Here is a 16,656-nt window from a genome sequence, read left to right as displayed (position 1 = left end):
TTTACTGGTACAGTCAGGACCTGATTACTACTGGCCCAGGGACTGTAACCAAAGAATTAATGGATTTGGCCATTAGTAAATTTCCATCGTTAGATATTAAGAAGCAGCCGTTACTGCACTGCACCCTGTATTTTCAGGACACACAAGGGTCAGATGAGGACTACAGAGATAAACTGTTTAAATATCCCACAGCAAGGCTAGTGTTACGTAACCTATACTGGGACACAATGGAAAATAGCATAGCCAGCTGCTCTCTGCCTAAAGAAATAACAGCACTTTACATATCTGACCTCCTACCACATGTAAGCCTCACTAAAGACAGAAACACAAAATGGGTAGAGCTGGGCAGGAAGATTACCAGATGGGATAAACAGACCAGGGAGGAACTTTCAGAGCAGGGAGTGCAGATACAAAAATTGAACTGGGTAACTCAAACTACAGTACACCTACATTTTCACAAAAATACTTGACAAACACTCCTGTTAAAGGAGGAAGAGAATGCTCTGAAAGGTATTCCAGACAAACTGTGGTCCACAGGGAAATCAAATGTAGGCCTTATTCGCACGGCAGGACCAGTGGTGATTACACCATAATCAACATTTAGACCTCAAAAGTGTCAATATCCACTGAGAAAAGATGCAGAGGTAGGGATAAAGCCCATTATAGCTGCACTCCTCAAAGGTGGTGTATTAATTGAATCTCCTGATTCATCATGTAACACACCTTTGTTTCCGGTTAAAAAGGCAAATGGGGAGTGGCGCATGGTTCAAGACCTGCAGGCTGTAAATGAGGCAGTGATACCTAGGGCACCTATGGTATCTGATCCGCATACACTCTTAAATGTGTTAAAACCCAGCAGAAATATTTTTCTGTAGTGGATATTAGTAATGCATTTTTCTAAATTCCAATACATCCAGACAGTAGATTCTGGTTTGCATTTACGTTTCAGGGTAAAAGATCCACATACACTTGACTACCGCAGGGTTATTGTGAGAGCCCCACGATATTCTCACAAGAGATGTCAAGTAACTTAGCAAGATTTAGCCCACCGAAAAATAGTCAAATCCTGCTTTATGTAGATGATATTTTATTAGCAGCTCCCACTTTACAAGCTTGCTGAGAAGACATGCTAGCATTGCTATGATTTTTAGCTGCTGAGGGACACAAGGTAAATAAGGAAAAATTGCAACTTTGGAAAGAAAAGGTCTGGTATTTGCACTATATAATATTTGATGGTGGTAGAACCTTGGATGAGGACAGAAAAATAGCTATTTTGCAGGCTCCAAAACCCATTACCAAAAGGGAAATGATGTCCTTTTTGGGTACAACTAACTTCTGTCGAAGTTGGATTCCAAACTATGCTTTGGAAGTGGCACCCTTGTCTGACCTCATATACAAAAAGCCTATGGCAGCACAGGACCTGGTGATTTGGACACCAGAGGCGGATTTAGCCTTTTATAATTTAAAACAGTTAATAGCATCTTCTTTTGTCTTGGGGTTACCAAATTATCACAAGCGCTTTTTGCAAACTGTAGACTGTAAGCACGGCTATATGACATCAGCCCTGACACAACAACATGGGGATAAGCAACGTCCCATTGCTTATTATTCATCACAGTTAGATCCAATGGCACGGTCCTTACCCCATTGTGTTCAAGCGGTTGTTGCAGCTGCTATGGCAGTGCAGGCTTCGGCCTCAGTGGTTTTGTTTCACCCACTTACCCTAAGGGTCCCTCATGCAGTAGCAATTATTTTGTTACAAGAAAAGGTAGCATACCTTTCCCCGGCTAGACATCTCTCCTGTATGACTGTTTTGCTGAGCCAGCCTCATACAACAATTGAGCAATGCACAACCCTGAATCCATCAACTCTGCTCCCTACCCCTGTAGATGGTACTCCACATCACTGCCTGCAGGAGATCGAGCAGACAACATTACCTAGGGAAGACCTCACAGACATAGGTTCATAGATTAGTACTAGGCTAACTGCACTTGCGAGCCATTTTAAGCCTAGCCAGTTATCCCCTGTGAGACTCAAACCCTGCACCTTATGTTTGTAAGGCAAACACCTTAACCATTAGGCCACCCTCCCAACCCTTTAACAGATGCTGATCTGATATATTATGCAGATGGTTCATGCAAAAAGAACCCAGCAGGACAATACCTAGTGGGCTATGCTGTAGTATCCAACACAGAGGTTATTGAGGCAAAACCCTTACCACGACATTTGTTCGCACAGGCGGCAGAATTGATTGCACTCACTTGTGCATGTACTTTAGCTAAAGGTAAGCGTGCAAATGTTTTTACTGACAGTCAATATGCTTTTTCCACAGTGCATGTGTTTGCACAGCAATGGAAAAACCGAGGTATGATTACATCAACTGGTAAACCCATAAATCATGCACAGCTTATATTAGATCTTTTAAACTCCATTCAATTACCTCAATGTTTAGCTATCTGCAAATGTGCAGCTCACACAAAACAGCAGGATGCTATCTCAAAAGATAATGCAAGAGCTGACACTGCTGCAAAGCAAGCAGCCGCAGAAGCTTGTTTACACCTTGTAGAAGATTTAGAACCCTCTGAAAGTCTAAATTTAGGCATGCTACAAACAATGCAATCATTGACCACACAAGTAGAAAAAAGGTGTTGGTTAAAGCAGGGGGCCATCTTTAGAGATGGTTTGTACATATCAAAAGAAGGGAAACCAATATTACCTTCTAATCTTTTTTGTTATGCAGCATTATTGAGCCATGGGCAGTGCCATGTCTCAACAGGGGGAATGGTACAGATAGTGAACCAGGTGTTCACTGCATATGTATTTTCAAACTACTCTAAAACATTTTGTTTAGCATGTCAGATTTGCAATCAATATCATGCACAAGGAGCAGTACGGCCCAGTCAAGGGAGTTTCCCCACACCTCCATACCCGTTTCACACCATTTGCATGGATTTTATAGAGTTAAATAAATGTGAAAATAAGAAGTACTGCCTTGTCATTATAGATATGTTCTCGAGGTGGGTGGAAGCTTTTCCAACCAGGAACCCAGATGCAGCTACAGTAGCAAAGGTTCGTGTAAAAGAAATTGTTCCTAGGTTTGGCATTCCGGAGATAATATATAGTAACAATGGAACACACGTTGTAAACCAAACTATACAACAGCTAAGTAAGTTTTTTGGTATTTTTCTAAAAAATTGCTGTGCTTATCATCCTCAGTGTGCAGGGTTGGTCGAAAGACATAATAGTATACTTAAAAGTAAACTGAGGAAACTAATGGCTGAAACTGGGAAAACCTGGCTGTACTGTTTACCCCTGGCACTGTTGAACATGAGAACAGTTCCTCAGCAAAAGGGCTGACCCCATATGAGAAACTGTATGGGAGGGCATATTGTACATCCCAATGGAAACCTCTCATGCCTTCAGACCAGGAAGCTGATCTTACATTAGCTGAATATATGAAGAAACTGTTAAATTCTAAACATCTGTTGCAGTCTAATTCTTTTTCCGGTTTAGAGCAGACTAAGACGCCGGAAGTAACAGTGACGCCAGGAGACTGGGTGTGGATCAAAATCGTGAAGAGGAAGAACTGGGCATCACCAAAGTGGGAAGGTCCCTACCAGGTGCTTCTTTCGACACCGACTGCAGTCAAGATTGCAGAGCGAGCTTCGTGGATCCATCTGACACACTGCAAGTTAGTGAAGAAATTTGAATTGGGTATAGATCTTACCTCTCCATCGGGACCCTAAGCACAAAAGTCTGGCTACAAAGGGGGGTCAGATCAATAGGAACTGGTCCATCTCAAACCCAGTGAAGCAATCATCGGTGCTAAGGTACTATAGGGTAGAGAATAAGATAAAAATACCCAGATTAAGCGACATGATTGCACCAAAGAAAGTTGAATTCCATCCTTTTGGGAAAACCGAAGAAAACAGAATACTGGAACGACAACCCTTTCTACAAAAATATTGTGTGGTAGTCTCATTGACTGTTATTGTGGTCATTGTTTTTCTGCTATGGCCATTTCTCTTTTCCACCACATTTACTGAACCTAGCAAGCGTGCAGCATGGCATCCTGCTTTCAACACGTATCAGGCTATCAAGTACGCATATGCAGATACCCTTAATGTTTCTAATTGTTGGATCTGTGCAGCTATACCAACTGCACATGGAGGATTACCTTTAGTGGCGTCTCCACTAAATGTTACCAAGACATGGACAAGCCTGTTGAGCAACACGGCTAATATTACGTCGGCAAATGCGGTTGCCTTACAGCTGTCCCTCCATCAAAACGGAACTGTATGTTTTCAGAAACTTGGTAAAACTAGGGTAGGGTGGAGCCATTGTAACAAAACAGTGGTTTATAACTGCACCGCAGACAAATTGGGTTGTGTGGCAAATTTCTCATCTATAAGAAAACTTGTTAAAAACTCTATGGGTAACTTTGTCCAGGAAATGGAAATTGTCTATTGGAAAATGTTCTGAGGACAGCAGGACTTTGGGGATCACTTCAACATCACCGTTAAAGTGGAAAGATTGTTATTTTGTTTGCGGAAGAAAGGCATATAAATGGCTACCAAGAAAGTGGTCTGGAAGCTGCTTTTTGTCTACCTAGTTCCAGCTATATGACACATGTTAACTTTACCTCAAGGGAAAATCCGAAATGTTTGAGAAGTTAAAAAACCTGCCAATCCAGTAGGCCGAACTGATGCATCATGGATATATCACCATGACCTGGCTCACGTCAGTGATAAAGGAGTGTCCCACATGGCTCTCGGTGTGGGCCGGCATAATACCTCAGTAAGGAGCAGTAAAATCAATTTGGGAACTGAGAAAGCTGTCCAAGCTGCTTGAAACATTGAGCAATGCAACCTTTTCTGCCTTGGAATTGGTGACAGATCAATTGACCGCTATAAGAGCAGTAGTGCTTCAAAATCGTATGGCTCTCGATTTCACCCTGGTGGCAAAAGGAGGTACTTGCACGTTAATCCAAGAGGAATGCTGTTCGTTTATCCCAGACAATGAGCACAAAATAGATAGCCATCTCGAAGTGATCCAGCAAGTATCTGCCTTGACCAAGCCAGGTCAAAACCCATTGACAGACTTTTCCAGAAATGGTTTGGGGGATGGGGCAGTGTCCTGATGAACCTATTGATCGCCATTTGCGTTGGAGCAGTGATATTGATGTTTTGTGGATGCTGTTGCATCCCCTGCATGCGTGGACTGGTAAAAAGCACTATCGATGCCTCAGTCACAACAACCTTGTACCAACAAAGTACTGAATATGAAGAACTACTAAAATTGGAAGTGGAAGAATTGTTTTTTTGAGCCTAAGCCGACTGACCCTCTGACTGCAAGGCCCTGGGTGGAAATGGTCAAGAGATGAAATGGACTTGTTTTAGACTCATTAAACAATAAGAATAAAGTATTAAAAGGGGGGAAATGTTAGAGAAATGTACAAATTGTATAGTGTACAATCCTGCACCTAAAGGGTTAAGAGTTAATACATTTATTCTATGTAAAATGTGTAAATATTGGTGGTCTCTGTAAAAGCTGCTGATGCCTGAAAGTCTGTTGTTCTTGCTATGTAATGTTGAGATAGGGGCCTCACACTAGCAACAGATAAATGTTGTGTCAAGAAGAGACAGTTAAAGGACAATTACTCAGAAACTGTGTTTGACAGGTTAAGCCCAGTTGTCAAACTGAATTTTGAGAAATGTTTTGTAGGTCAGCAACTACCTGATAAGCACCTGCTGTGTACATGCAAAGAACTGTATAAAGGTAGCAGGCTGAGCTATTGAAGATCAGACAAACCTTGTACCTACATGCTTTGTCTCTTTGCTGAAAGTTATAAAGGATGTCTTGCTGAACCTTACGTGAATTGATCTTTGAATTTTCTTTAACACACGAGTGCATGGATTGTGCTATCCCAAATAGAACTAAGACGCTATCCTCCACAAAAAGGAAGCCAATCTGGTGGTCCCCTGCCATAAACAAACTCTACAACAGAAGGAAGAAACTGTTGCAAAAGGGTAAAATCCCATGGGTGGAGGATCTCCCTGGTCAGCCTCAGTAAGAAGCTGAGATCCCTTATAAGATCCTACAAAGCTAGCTATGAAAACAAAGTCACCACTGATTCTAGGGACAACCACAAAGCATTCTAAAGCTATGTCAAGAACCTCAATGGCAACACCCATATTTGCTCTGAGTTACAGCACAATGGCATGAAAATTACAGAACCAACTGATATTGCCAACATCCTGGCAGGTAGGTTCAGTGCTAACTTTACCCCTCTCTCACCCCCTAAAGGGCCCATATCTATACAGGAAGAATGCAGAGTCCCTGTAATCATATTTATGCAGGTAAAAGCTGCACTGTCTAACACCACAACATCCCAGGCTGCATTTTACATGAACTTCAGAATGAACTGGCTCCTCACCTAAGCACCATATTCAATCATAGTCTCACATCAGGCATTCTGCCCAATGAATGGCACACAGCAACAGTCATCCCACTCCACAAAGGGGGAGCCATCACTGATCCTTGGAACTATCTTCATATTAGCCTGACGAGCCTGGTCTGCAAGGCCATGGAATGTTTCATCATGGAACTCATAAACAAAGACATTGGTAACCTCCTAACTCTAGACCCCACCCAGTTTGGGTTTGTGAAAGGCAGATCATGCCTTCTGAACCTGACCGACTTCTTTGAGGCAGTCACCAAAGCCGTAGACAAGGGTAAGGTGGTTCACACAGCCTATCTTGACCTCACCAAGGCTTTTGACACCATCCCCCATTCTGGAATTATAGATAAACTCACTAAACTAGGTATAAATCCCTATGTCACAAGATGGATTGCCAAATGGCTCACTGACAGAACCCACACTGCAAAAGTTGCAGACTCCAAATCTGACTTCAAACCAGTGACAAGTGGAGTACCACAGGGTTCAGTCCTAGGACTTCTTCTGTTTGGTATCTACTTCTCTAAAGTACAGGCTAACACAGAAGGCCTCTGGCTAATGAAGTTCGCATATGGCTGCAAACTAGGAACAATAGTCGAGTCCCCAAATGATGTGGACATCCTATAGAAGGGCCGCACTGAGACAGATGCCTGGTGTCAGAGGCATGGCCTCAAGCTCAATGCCAAAGAGTGCATTGTCATCACCTTTGGTAAAAACTCTGTAGCCATGAACGACCACATAAACGGCAGTCTACTTAATGCCAAATGTGTGATAAGAGACCTTGGGACCCAGGTGGACAGTAGTCTCTCCTTTGATAATCACATCTCCACAATAGTCAGGAAATCCTTCTATGTGGCACACCTCATCACAAAAGGGTTCTCATCCAGGAAAAAAGAGGTCATTGTTCCCCTCTACTCGGCACTCATTAGACCCATTATAGAGTACAATTCCCATTTTGGATTGTACCTCACAAGACATCTACAGCAGCTGCAAAGGCAACAGTAGTACCTCACAAAAAGGATTACTGGCCTCAAACAGATGCCCTACACTGACTATCTCAAAAAACTCCAGCTTTACTCTGTAGCATATAGCCTAATCCGAGGAGATCTCTGCCTAACATATAAAGCTATGTTGAACCCAGAGCTGTTGGACATGCTACGCCTAAATAAATTCCAATCCCTCCATGCTACACACTCTTGGGACCTAAACCTTGTCACCACAATAAACAGGACATGCTGGAGGGATAGATTCCTGTCCCAGAGACTTCCTATACTCTGCAATAACTATGTCAAGCAAAGCTCCTCATTAGCACTCTTCAAGAAAAATCTTGATGAGTGGATAGGAAATAGGAAAAATACCCCAGGGATCACGTCTGTGGCTCTGCTCAACAGGGCCACAGGAAATTAACTTTCCTGGGTGGCGTAAACCAGGGAACCTTGTTGGCTAGGCTTACTTAGGCCCTTGGGCCGGTAGCCTAGTATCTACCTATGAACCTATGTACCAACTCTTTTGCTCAACGTTTTCTGGAATTCATAAATTCCAATGCCTTGGATCAAATTATCCACAGCCCACTCGGGGCAGTAATATCCTATACCTAGTGATTACCAACATGGGCAACCGATGATCCACACCAGAGGTCAATTCCTCATTGGTCAGAACCGACCACAAGCTAATCACCCTAGACATCCACATCCTGCCCCCACCCCCCATTAGGGAAAATACCAAAAAAAATTTCTCCAAAGCCAACTTCACGCTTCTTAAGACAGAAGTGGCAAACTTCACAACATCCATGTAGATGGACAATAGAAGTACGACTGCTGAATCCTACACAAATGCACTTTATAAGCACTTACATGAGTGAATGGATCATGCACTCCCTAACAGAACCAAGATGCTATCCTCCAAAAAAGGAAGCCAATTTGGTGGCCCCCTGCCATAAACAAACTCTACAACAGAAGAAAGAAACTGTTGCAAAAACAAGTAAAATCCCATGATTGGAGGAACTCCCTGGTCAGCCTCAGTAAAAAGCTGAGATCCCTCATAAAATCCTCCAAAGCTAGTTACGAAAACAAAATTGCCACTGATTCTAAAGACTACCACAAAGTACTATATAGCTATGCCAAGAATCTCAATGGCAACACTTAGATCTGCTCTGTGTTACAGCACAATGGCACTAAGTATACACAACCAACTGATACTGCCAACATCCTAGCAGATAGGTTCAGTGCTAACTTTACCCCCCTTTCACCCCCTAAAGGGCCCATCTCTATACCAGAAGAATGCAAAGTTCCTGTAGTCATGGCTGCACAGGTAAAAAACACACTCTCCAAAGCCAAGAACACAGCATCCATGGGACCTGACAACATCCCAGGCTGCATTCTACATGAACTACAAAATGAACTGGCACCCCACCTAAGTACCATGTTCAGTCATAGCCTCCCCTCAGGCTTTGTGCCCACTGAATGGCACACAGTGACAGTTATCCCACTCCACAAAGGGGGAGCCATCATGGACCCCAGGAACTACCGCCCCATTAGCCTGACGAGCCTGGTCTGCAAGGCTATGGAACATATCATCATGGAACTTATAAACAATGACATTGGTAAGCTCCAAACTCTGGACCTCAACCAGTTCGGGTTTTTAAAAGGCAGATCATGTCTCCTAAACCTGATAGACTTCTTTGAAGCAGTCACCAAAGCCGTAGATGAGGGTAAGGTGGGTCACACAGCCTATCTAGATCTTGCCAAGGCTTTCAACACCATCTTCCACTCTGGAATTATAGATAAACTCACTAAGCTAGGTATAAATCCCTATGACACAAGATGGGTTCCCAGCTGGCTCGCTGACAGAACCCACACTGTGAAAGTAACAGACTCCAAATTTGACTTCAGACCAGTGACAAGTGGAGTACCACAGGGTTCAGTCCTGGGTCCTCTCCTGTTTGGTATCCACTTCTCAGAAGTACAGGCTAACACAGAAGGTATTTGGCTAATGAAGTTAGCAGATGACTGCAAACTAGGAGCCATAACCGAAACTCCTAACGATGTGGACATCCTACAAAAGGGTCTCACTGAGACAGATGCCTGGTGTCAAAGCAATGACCTCAAGCTCAATGCCAAAAAGTGCATTGTCATCCCTTTTGGTAAAAACTTTGTACCCATGAACTACTACATAGGTAGTAGTTTAATTAACACCGAAAGTGTGATAAGAGACCTTGGGACACAGGTGGACAGTAGTCTCTGCTTTGATAATCACATCACCACAGTAGTCAGGAAATCCTTCTATGTGGCACACTTCATCACAAAAGGTTTCTCATCCAGGAAAAAGAGGTCATTGTTCCCCTCTACTTGTCACTCATTAGACCCATTATAGAGTACAACGCCCCTTTTGGTATGTACCTCACAAGATATCTACAACAACTAGAAAGGTCGCAGAAATACCTCACAAAGAGGATTACCAGCCTCAAATAGATGCCCTACGCAGACCGTCTCAAAAAACTCTAGCTTTACTCCATCTCATATCGCCTACTCAGAGGCGATCTCTGCCTAACATACAAAGCTATGTCAAACCCAGAGCTGTTGTACATGCTCCACTTAAAGAAATCCCAATCCCTCCAAGCTACATGCTCTAGGGACCTAAACTTTGTCACCACAATAAACAGAACATGCTAGAGGGATAGATTCCTGTCCCAGAGACTTCCCATGCTCTGGAACAAACTACCTATCTACATAAAACAAAGCTCCTCATTAGCACTCTTTAAGAAAAATCTTGATGATTGGATGGGTGATAGGAAATTCACCCCAGGGATCACTTCTGTGGCTCTGCTTGACAGGGGCACAGGAAAATAATTTTCTTGCGTGGAGAAAGCCAGGGTACCTTTTTGGCTAGGCTTATATAGGCCCCAGGGCCCATAGCCTAGTACCTACCTATGAACCTATGAACATAGTGAACAGCCCATGTGCAAAAATGGGAAGGGTTGTGGATGGAGGAGGGGCTGGCTGATGGATGCATGGATGGAAGGAAGGATTGTTTTAAAAAATAAATGTTTTTCCTTTTAAAAATAATTCAGTTATATAATATGCATTTCCTTTCACTCTTTTTGTTTTGACTAGTGACTACAGAAGCCACTGAGGAAATGACTGTGCTAAGCACAGTGACATACTCACAACGTGCGGTTCAGAGTCGTGTTAAGCAAGGCAAAGGGATTAATTATAATCAGACTCACTTTAATATTCAGGATCAGCACACTTTAATATTTAAAGATGACCAGCTCATAAAATGAAAATTATTTTTTAGCTGTTTCTTGAAATCACTTAAAGGTGACTTGCATCACATTAATGAGAAAAGTAAGGATTAATTTTCTGATGTTTTTGGTAGCAGCAATAATCTGTGCTGCATTTCAGGAACCCGACTTGTTGGTGAGCTATACCAGGTGTTAGCTCCCAATACCAGCTGTTAGCTCCCAACTGGACTGCAATGCGTATCACAGGATGTAAACTTTTCCGATTTGCACTGTGATTAATCAGTTTGCACAGTGCATATTGTAACAGACACTTCTGTAGCACTTCAAAGTATAAATTGTAGACTTTTTGAAAAAACTTACTGTACAGGAAAGGTCTAGGAAGCTGCAGTTGTAATTTGTAAAGCACTGCAGACAGCAAAGCCCAGAACATGGTGATGTAGGGAGAGGGTACACTATTGTCATCTGGAAATGCAGACTACTGGCTGTGTTCTACATGAACTACAAAGCAAACTGGCACCACATCTGTATGCCCTGTTCAGTCACAGCCTCATTCCAGGCTTTGTCCCTACCGAATGGTGCACTGCTACAGTCAACCCTTTCCATAAAGGGGAAGCGACTGCAGACCCTGGGAATTATCGCCCCATTAGCCTGATGAGTCTGATATGTAAGGCTATGGACAGCATCATTGTGGACCTGATTAACAAAGATATAGGAAATCTCTAAACTCTGGACCCCACACAATTTGGCTTTGTGAAAGGGAGATCATGTCTGCTCAACCTGGTTGACTTCTTTCAGTCAGTGACCAGGGCTGTGGATGAAGGTAAGGCAGTGCATACACCCTACCTCGATCTGGCTAAGGCCTTTAATACCATTCCTCACTCAGGAATTATTGATAAACTCACCAAACTAGGCATCAACCCCTATATCACTAGGTGGGTTGCAAATTGGCTCACATATAGAACACACAGGGTGAAAGTAGAGGAATCCGAGTCAGACTGCCACTCAGTCATGAGTGGAGTCCCACAGGGATTGGTCCTGGGTCCTCTCCTGTATGGCATCTATGTCTCAGAAGTCCAGGTCAACACAAAGAGACTCTGGCTGACCAGGTTCACAGACTACTGCAAGCTGGGAGCCTTTATTAACTCCCCAAGTGATGCAGACATCCTACAGAAAGGCCTCACTGACACCAGTGACTGGTATCGAAACCATAGCCTTAAGCTTAATGACAAAACATGCATCATCATCCCCTTTGGTAAAAACTCAGTTACCACTAATTACCACATTGAGGGGAGCCCACTGAACACTGATGGTGTTATAAGAGATCTGGGGATGGAGGTTGAGAGCAACCTCTCCTTCGACCACCACATTGCCACTGTGGCCAGAAAGTCCTTCTATGTGGCACATCTCATTACCAAGGGTTTTTCATCCAGGAAGAAAGAGGTCATCATCTCTCTCTACTCTTCCTTCATTAGACCAATCATTGAGTATAATGCCTCATTTGGCATGTACCGCACTAGACACCTGCAACAGCTGGAGAGGCCACAAAAATACCTCACAAAGAGGATCCTAGGCATTAGACACATACGCTACATGGACAGACTCAGAAGACTCCAGCTATTTGCTGTCACCTACTTAGAGGCAATGTCTGTATGACTTACAAAGCCATGTCTGACCCAGCTCTGTTTGAAATGCTACATCTAAAGATGCTCCAGAGACCTCAATCTCATTACCACAATCAACAGAACATGCTGGAGGGACAGGTTCATAACCCAGAGACTGCCCATGCTCTGGAATAGACTTCCCATACATGTCAAGCAGAACACCTCACTGGCTCTCTTCAAGAGAAATCTTGATGAGTGGATGGGTAATAGAAAGTTCACCCCGGCGATCACTGCAGTGGCTCTACTTGATAAGGGCACTGGGAACTAATATTGGGTGGCACAATGCCAGGGCACTTCTATGGGCTAGGACTGTAAAGGCTCCAGGGCCATTGCCTAGTACACACCTATGAACCTATGAACCTATGAAAATATGGGTCAGATGGGGGCCCTGTGAGGAAGAACATGAGACAGGATCACCTGCAATCTCCTGGTTACTTTTGGTTGTTTATAAAGAAACTAACCAAGTCAGTCAGACGACTTCATAAGATGTAAGCCAATGGGGTGGTGCAAAGTCTGGCTTAGGTTTTCTGCAGATAACTGCCTAAAGTGAAGGTGGAGGAGGACCTAAATAGAGGTACTGACAGCTTAAACACCTTTGGCAATGTGCCGTGTTATATTATAACTAGACAAAGACTGTCCTGGTCAGGTAAAGGTCAGACAGAGTGAAATGAGGGATCATCTATCTCATATAATTAATACTGGAGATATGTTGTTTCTTAGGGTACACTCAGGGGAATTTTAATAAGTTTCAGACAAGAGTGGATGCCCTTCTACTGAGGGGTTACAGCAATATGAGTTATTGATTTGGGAAGGACATGAAAAATTATGGTTATAGGTTCATAGGTGTTAGATTAGGGATTTCCATTTTAAAGTAGTTATTAGACATTAGACAGGCTAAAGGGTAAAATAAATTGTGTTTCATTTATGCATAAAAGGTAGTTAAGGAGAAAGAAAAATAACCTTGGTGGTTAAGCATGAGCGAGACAGTTTATTATAAAGGAAAGATGAGCAAAAAGTGTGTAAAAAATATAGAAATACTCAATGTTCTTATCTCAAGGGAAAGATACAGTCTTGCCAGCTACAAAATGTTCCTTAATGGAATATTGTACATACGAGACAAAGCCTGAGATCAAGGTTAGGAAAAGTTGTTTGTCTTTCGGCTTTTTCCCGGTAAGGGGTCGCCACAGCGGAACTCCGGTCCGCTAATGATTGGCAAGTAGATTTTTACGAAACGCCAAGTAAATAAGGTAAATTACTGGACTGAAGCAATATAATGTTGTATTCAGGATAGCAGTTCAGTTAAGGTAAGTAAGTTTATTCAACCTATTACCTCAGAGAAGATGACAGACACTCGAGCCTGAGTAGAGAAGGCAGGTCATCTAAAGACTATGTTAGTTATGTTGTTCAGGACAATCAGAATATGATGTGTAACTTTGAACACTAATTGTTTATCAGAACTGTTAATGAAGACAGTATTTTGATATTGTGAATATCTAATAAAGCCTAACTGAATGAACTACAGTGTTTGGAGAATTCATTCTAAAAAGTCCACAAGATTTGGTCCATAAAGGAAAGACAGGCACCTGTTCAGCAGGAGTTTGGGTAATTAACAGATAAAGCCTTTTGTTCTCAGTCTCTTTCCAGCTGATACCGGTACAGTACAGTATTATCGATTCTTACAATAGGTCTGTAGTAGGTTAACAACCAGTGGGGCCTTTATAAGCCTACCCATGTATTACAATTGTTTCATGCAAATGTATGTGCTTTAGAAGTTATTTTAATGGGTGTAGGTAAGCTATGGCAATATTTATTGGATGCCTCTATCCATTGAAGACATAGGCACTAGACCTGGGGTGTAGTTCCGGTTTCCCCTCCAATAGTACAGGTTTCGCTTGAATAGTGTTAGGAAAGACTTCTGCTTTAAATGTATGGGGGAGCCTGTACTAGAGAAGTGGAATTCTCTCTTTTGCATTTGGAAAATGCTAATTCACTTCTCTTCATGTGAAATTTATAAAAAGTCTGCAAAGGAAGCTTGAAGCATAAGAAGACAGGGAAACAGAATGCAGAATAGCAAATGAAACACTGAAGCCTAACAGGAAATTATTGTGCACGGCATGAGCCAGTTTCAGTTCTATGCTGTGGCCTTCAGTATAAAGTAATTAATGAAAAGCTGGTTCTTAAAGCAGGGATGACAGTTGCTATTTGGTGTAAAGACAGCAGCAAGTGATGAAATGGATGTCAAAACAGGTAAGTTTAATATATATATTCTAGACAGTTAAATCTGCTTGGGAAGAGGTTCTTGAGTAAACACAAATTGCTTAGTGAGATGCACGAATATAAGGAGGTGAATGGATTATAAGATATAGAGGTTAGGAATGCGTACCAGGCAATAGGACTAGAAGACTTGGCAACACAATGTGAAATGTATATGCAATAGCAGCTATAACATTAGGGATGTGGAAAGTCAAATTCCCAGAGTCAGATGGACTGAAGCACTTATATATATATCACAAAATGGTGGAGCTATGCACAGCGAAAAGAGATGTGGCTCAACAGAATTAGTGTTCCTCCATGGAGGAGCTAAAGAGAAGGTCAGTTGTGCACTTTAGCTGAAATGCAATACAGCTCAGAAAGGGCAGTGTTTTGATCTACAGGGATATTAAGGAAAAACAAAGGTCATTCAATAATGAAATTACTCCAAAAAATGAACATGAAGAAAAACATGGGAGATACTGAGGACAACATCTAAGCAACTACGAGCTACTAAAATATTTCATTCTTCACTTGCAAGTGGGTCATAGATGCTTCCTCACTCAATAACGGTTAAGAGAGGAAGACAAGATGAAGTCCAGCATTCACTAGAGGTCTGGATAAATAAGTATGTGGATGAAACTGTTGTTCTGGAACTGAGACTGGGCAAGTGAGCAATGGTAAAAAGTTATATTGGATATGGAAAAATATCTTTGGAAAAATCCATAGTTATATAAAGGCATAGAGGATGTGGTGTGTGGAATAAAAAGAAAAGAAGTGTAATTGTGGCCCTAGCATAGACGATGTGGTGTGTGGAAGAAAAAGAAAAGAAGTGAGATTGTGACCCTAGTATAGAGGATGTGGTGTGTGGAAGAAAAAGAAAAGAATTGTGATCGTGGCTCTAGCATTCACTGATAAAACAAAATAGTCCACAGTTGGAAGTATAATAATTAGCATGCAACCTTGAGGGATTCTAATGTAATGAGTGCTCAACAGGGTTGTACAAGGACAATGTCTTTACATTGGGTTGGGAGGGTGGCCTAATGGTTAAGGTGTTTGCCTTACAAACACAAGGTGCAGGGTTTGAGTCTCACAAGGGATAACCGGCTAGGCTTAAAATGGCTCACAAGAGCAATTAGCTTAGTACTAACCTATGAACTATGAACCAGATTAGCTGGTTCAAATGAAGGAAGTATTAGCTTCACTAACAAAAAATTAAGATCTCAAGGAAGGGCCACCAGTTTCCTAGGAAGCCTCTAATGCAAAACCCCTTTCAAGAACATTTTGACATGGCACTAGATTGAAAGAGGAGGATCCATGGGCAAGCATGCTAAAATGGCTGATAAATGAACTTTGACAGAGGAATAAAAAAGGTCATAAGACAGTAACCAACACAAATGTTGGCATGGACTAGAAAACATTTTTCCATTTGCTAATAAATGATTTTCTAGCAGTAGGCTGTCCTGCCTCCATCACTACCTACTGCACATCCTCAGAAAACAGGTACCTAAAAGGAATTAAGACCTGTCACCCTCACAATCAGTTGAAGATGATTGATGTCAGGGTGTATGAAACACCCCTATTCCTGTGTGACTGGATGTAGTCTGTGATGAAGCTTGGGGTACCTGCCCCTAGTCATTTCCAAAAGTACGGACAACCACAGTTGCCTAGGCTAGAAGGTAACCACCACAGAGATCTTGACAAATGCACCATTTTCACAGTAATTTGGGTAGAAAAATACTAATTCAATATCACAGCATTAACATTGACAGTGTTGAGAATAACATGATCAGTTTGTTTTATGTTCTGAGCCCTATCTCTGCTCAGTAAGATAATCTTTCATTTATTAAAAGATTTCTAGGGCACAAGTTGTTGTATGTGTCATCTATCTGAAATAAAAATTCGGCCACAATGGCAATCTATAATGCTCTAAGCTTGGTGTACTAGAGTAACTGCAAAACAGAAGAATGTTCTAGTATCTTACAAGTAGTGTAAGATGAGTGTCAATGTATTTCCCAGTTGCAGATAATGGCTCTTCTCTAGGA

The 16,656-nt window shown here is 42.2% G+C and overlaps 1 protein-coding gene across 1 annotated transcript in view; it reads right to left on the bottom strand.

Moving 5' to 3' along the window:
* LOC122815427 (extracellular calcium-sensing receptor-like) overlaps positions 1-16,656 on the bottom strand; it is a 257,829-nt gene that overhangs the window by 166,653 nt on the left and 74,520 nt on the right. The window contains exon 6 of the mRNA XM_044087915.1: positions 11,152-11,162. Within this exon, the coding sequence (XP_043943850.1) occupies positions 11,152-11,162 (11 nt within the window). The remainder of the gene's footprint in view (positions 1-11,151; positions 11,163-16,656) is intronic.

The sequence above is a fragment of the Protopterus annectens genome, chromosome 1.part1 (assembly GCF_019279795.1).
Source record: "Protopterus annectens isolate FY-2018-M chromosome 1.part1, PAN1.0, whole genome shotgun sequence".
In the NCBI taxonomy this organism is placed as follows: Eukaryota; Metazoa; Chordata; order Ceratodontiformes; family Protopteridae; genus Protopterus; species Protopterus annectens.
This window is presented reverse-complemented; position numbering and strand designations above follow the sequence as displayed.